Genomic DNA, 5,088 nt, shown 5'->3' on the forward strand with positions numbered 1-5,088 from the left:
GAGTTCATGACAAACTGTTATCCATTAAAAAACTAGATGCCAACATAGATAGAATGGGTTTGAAGGCAGAGGCTTCCTTGGGTATTTCATGTTCTCCATTTTGTTTGGTATGGATTCGGGGTCCTGTACCTTTGGTTTTCCATTGAATTCATACCCTGGTAAATTTTAAGGGTTTGGAGCCTGTACGTTTGGTTTCCGTTGAATTCATGCCCAGGTAAATTTTTGGGGCTTTTCTTTCTATGTTCTTGTAAAGGTGGCGGAGGGGTTAAAATTGATTCTGTCCCCTCTCACAGAAGCCTAACTGATAATCCTACTTCTGAGACAAATTGAGAAACCTGCTCCCGTGAATAAGTAGGGGAGCTTGATACATGTAGGTATCCATAATCTTTTATGCACCAAAATAACAAAAGTAAAACAGAGGGATGGCTTGGGACTCGGGGATTGGAGTGTTTCCTACTGTTTAGCAAGTCTTTGGATTGTGTATGTTTGGAAAATTTCAGCTTTAGACCGATCCATTTTGACATTGCATGTTCAAGAAGATGATAAGGAGGACTGTAGAAAGCAATTTGTTTTTTTGGGGAAAACCTGAGTAAATTATTTCTTTTAATTCATGCCAATAAACTGTTTCAGTTTTGTGGATATAACTTTAATTGTTTATTTCTTCTTAATTCAGGCCAGTAAATTATCCAGTATCGTGGATATGGTTTTAATTAATTGTCATTTTATAATTTAGATCATGAACTTATGCATTAAAATGCTAAGCAAAACCAAGGTTAATCTTGTTTTCTGTTAGGATGTTTTTGGGGACAATGTGGAGTTGACCCCCCCTCCCCACCTTTGCATTTGAATTCATTGATCATCCTGTAAAGTGGGAGTCCTCTCAAGTTCTGTACAAGTACCATGGCTTGATCTTTGTTTGGATGTTTTGAGTTCCTATTTTTATTGTTGTTTTAACCTAATCATGTATTTGATTTTTGGCTTCCTTTAATTTTTCTCTCCAGATCAATCTTGCTCAGTGTGGAAAGAATAGAAGAGAACTGATAGTAATAGGCTATTTCCAACAGTCGATGTTGATCACTGCTATCCATTCGCTTTTGGTTATTGTAGATTATATAAATGGAAGATCGTCAGAATGGAAACACCATGGCTTCAAATGGAAAAACTTCTGTAGCAGCAAGTGCATACACCATCAATCTTGAAAATTTCAGCAAAAGGCTGAAAAGTTTTTATTCTCACTGGAAGGATCACAAAACTGATCTATGGGGCTCCACCGATGTTATAGCAGTTGCAACACCTCCAGCTTCTGAGGATCTAAGGTACTTGAAATCCTCAGCACTGAACATTTGGTTGCTTGGTTATGAATTCCCGGAGACAATTATGGTTTTCATGAAGAAGCAGATCCATTTCTTATGTAGCCAGAAGAAGGCCTCTCTGCTTAAAGTAAGTAAAAAATCATCGAAAGAAGCTGTAGGAACAGAAGTTGTCATTCATGTCAAGGCAAGGGGTGATGATGGAACTGCAATAATGGAGGAGATATTCTGCGCTGTCCGTGCTCAGTCAAAATCAGATGGTCATGAGTCCCCTGTTGTTGGACATATTGCAAAGGAGGCTCCCGAAGGGAATCTGTTAGAGACATGGGCTGAAAAACTAAAAAACTCCAGTTTCCAGCTCAGTGATGTGACAAATGGATTCTCAGAGCTATTTGCTGTCAAGGACAATAATGAGCTTACATCTATGAAGAAGGCAGCATACTTAACTGCTTCTGCGATGAAGAATGTTATTATCCCAAAACTTGAGAAGGTCATTGATGAAGAGAAAAATGTCACACATTCTTCATTGATGGATGACACTGAAAAGGCAATCCTGGATCCCGCAAGGGCTAAAGTGAAGCTCAAGGCAGAAAATGTCGATATCTGTTACCCTCCAGTCTTTCAGAGTGGAGGAGAGTTTGATCTTAGGCCAAGTGCTTCAAGTAATGATGAGAATCTCTACTATGACTCTACAAGTGTAATCATATGCGCGATTGGATCTCGCTATAATAGTTACTGCTCTAATCTTGCTAGGACTTTTCTGATTGATGCAATTACTGTGCAAAGCAAGGCTTATGAGGTTCTCCTTAGGGCTCATGAAGCAGCAATCAATGCATTAAAACCAGGAAGCAAGGTCAGTGCTGCCTACCAAGCAGCCCTATCAGTTGTTGAGAAGGATGCTCCAGAATTAGTTGCAAATCTGACAAAATCTGCCGGTACGGGTATTGGCCTTGAGTTTCGTGAATCAGGGTTGAGTCTCAATGCCAAGAATGATAGAGAATTGAAAGCTGGAATGGTTTTCAATGTTTCGCTTGGATTTCAGAATTTGCAAGCACAGACAAATAATCCGAAGACACAGACATTCTCACTGTTGCTTGCTGATACAGTTCTCGTCAATGAGAAGAAACCAGAAGTTTTGACTTCTGTCAGCTCTAAGGCTGTCAAAGATGTGGCTTATTCTTTCAATGAAGATGAGGAAGAGGAAGAACAACAACAACAAAAATCCAAAGCTGAAGCCAATGGCATTGAGCCCCTTTTGTCGAAGGCAACACTAAGGTCTGAGAACAATGAAATGTCAAAAGAGGAGCAACGGAGGCAACACCAGGCAGAGCTTGCTCGCCAAAAGAATGAGGAAACTGCAAGAAGGCTGGCTGGGGATGGGAATATGACGGGGGATGCTCATGGTGCAGTGAGAGTTCTGGGTGATCTTATTGCATATAAGAATGTAAATGATATGCCTCCTTCCAGGGAATTGATGATTCAGATTGACCAGAAGAACGAAGCCATTCTCTTGCCAATTCATGGAAGCATGGTTCCTTTCCATGTTGCCACTGTCAAAAGTGTGAACAGTCAACAAGACAGTAATAGATCTTGGTTTATCCGTATAATTTTCAATGTTCCAGGAACCCAATTCAATCCCCATGATTCAAACTCTCTGAAATATCAAGGATCTATCTATTTGAAGGAGGTCTCATTCCGCTCCAAGGACTCTAGACATATTAGTGAAATGGTGCAGCAGATCAAATCCCTCCGGCGGCAGGTTGCGTCAAGGGAGTCAGCGAAAGCTGAGAGGGCCACTTTGGTCACTCAGGAGAAGCTGCAATTAGCAGCGGGTAAATTCAAGTCAATAAGGTTGCCAGACCTGTGGATCCGTCCTCCTTTTGGAGGTCGGGGAAGAAAGATCCCTGGTACTTTAGAAGCCCATTTAAATGGGTTCCGGTATTCTACATCAAGACAGGATGAGCGTGTTGACATCATGTATGGTAACATCAAGCATGCATTCTTCCAACCTTCTGAGAAAGAGATGATCACCTTACTGCACTTCCACCTGCACAACCATATTATGGTAGGAAACAAGAAGACCAAGGATGTCCAATTCTATGTTGAGGTAATGGATGTGGTCCAGACACTGGGCGGTGGGAGGAGATCTGCCAATGATCCAGATGAGATTGAGGAGGAGCAGCGGGAAAGGGAAAGGAAGAACAGATTCAACATCGACTTCCAGAATTTCGTCAACAAGGTGAATGATCTATGGGGACAGCCCCAGTTCAGGGGGGTTGACCTTGAGTTTGACCAGCCTCTGAGAGATCTTGGCTTCCATGGAGTTCCTTACAAGTCATCAGCTTTCATTGTTCCAACCTCAAGCTGTGTGGTCGAGTTGATAGAGACACCTTTCCTGGTAGTCACATTGAGCGAGATTGAGATAGTTAACCTGGAGAGAGTTGAACTAGGACAGAAGAGCTTTGACATGGCTATAGTATTCAAGGACTTCAAGAAAAGTGTCCTCCGGATTGATTCGATTCCATCTTCATCACTTGAAGGCATCAAAGAGTGGCTTGATGCAGCAGACATCAAGTACTATGAGAGCAGGATGAATTTGAACTGGGCACCAATATTGAAGAGAATCACTGATGACCCACAAGGATTCATCGACGAGGGTGGGTGGGAGTTCCTTAACTTGGAAGCATCAGACTCGGACTCGGAGAACACACAAGACTCTGACCAAGGTTATGAGCCATCGGATGTGCAGTCTGACTCGGTTTCTGAAGAGGAGGATGATGACAGTGAGTCACTGGTGGAGTCGGATGAGGTGGACGATGACTCTGAGGAAGACTTAGAGGAGGAGGAAGAGGAGGGGAAGACGTGGGAGGAGTTGGAGAGGGAGGCAAGCAATGCAGACAGGGAGAAAGGGAATGAATCCGATAGTGAGGAGGAGAGGAAGAGAAGGAAGATGAAGGCTTTTGGTAAGGGTAGGGTCCCTGATAGAGGTGGCCCTTCCAAGAAGGTTAAGTTGAGGTAAAATGGGGTGTTATCTTAGTTAAAACTAAATAGCAGTAGCAGCACTGATGGTGGCCGGCGCCTGACATAGTTTGGACTTAGCTTTGTAAATCTGGAGGCATTAATTAATTTAGGTGGTAGGGGTTGGCGTCCTTTCTTTATTCTTTGCCTTTCTGCATATGCATCTACTTTCATGTTGGGCTGTCTAAAGTTTTTGTTGGACAGGAAATGCATGGCTTCTGTGAGGCAATAGGAGTACTTATGTAGTAATTAATGTGTAGACTTTGTTAACAGGACTAGTAATTTATCCATTTTATCTATGTTTGGCTTCACTAGGTTGTGGTCCACCATATATAGATTGTAATTTAATTCGGCTTAGATTTGTCAATGTTTTATTTTGCCACTTGGTCAACCTGACCAAGGGTATTTTGGTATGCAATCTTAGAACTACTACTACTACTACTCTCTATGCTTTCTTCAAACATATAGAAATATCCAGTTTAATCTCTTCATCTCTTTCTCATACGAAGTCAAACAAATGATCAATAAAATGTAAGCCATCAGTACTGTAAAGATTAGCAACAGCAGTCCAGAAAAAAGGATAATGATTAGATATAGGAGAAATCTGACTACTAAAGTGAAATTAGCCAGAGCAAATTGAGATTTATATGGGATAACTGGTTCCAAAGACAAACGGAGACGCAACATTGAAGTGCAGAGAAAGAAGAAACATAATCAAAGACAAAATGAAACCAAATTACATGAAGAAAGGGAAGAGTTT

The 5,088-nt window shown here is 41.6% G+C and overlaps 1 protein-coding gene across 2 annotated transcripts; it reads left to right on the plus strand.

The window, feature by feature from the left end:
* Positions 1-1,040: 1,040 nt before the first annotated feature.
* On the plus strand, positions 1,041-4,626 carry LOC122652000 (FACT complex subunit SPT16-like). Of its 2 annotated transcripts, XM_043845615.1 has the most exons (2): positions 1,041-4,119; positions 4,153-4,626. In XM_043845615.1, exons 1-2 carry the CDS (start codon positions 1,117-1,119, stop codon positions 4,327-4,329), a joined length of 3,180 nt encoding a protein of 1,059 aa, XP_043701550.1. In that variant the 5' UTR covers positions 1,041-1,116; the 3' UTR covers positions 4,330-4,626. The 2 variants fall into 2 exon arrangements, with proteins under 2 accessions (XP_043701550.1, XP_043701549.1); XM_043845614.1 differs by having other exon boundaries at positions 1,046-4,626.
* Positions 4,627-5,088: the final 462 nt, after the last annotated feature.

This window comes from Telopea speciosissima, chromosome 2 (genome assembly GCF_018873765.1).
Source record: "Telopea speciosissima isolate NSW1024214 ecotype Mountain lineage chromosome 2, Tspe_v1, whole genome shotgun sequence".
In the NCBI taxonomy this organism is placed as follows: Eukaryota; Viridiplantae; Streptophyta; class Magnoliopsida; order Proteales; family Proteaceae; genus Telopea; species Telopea speciosissima.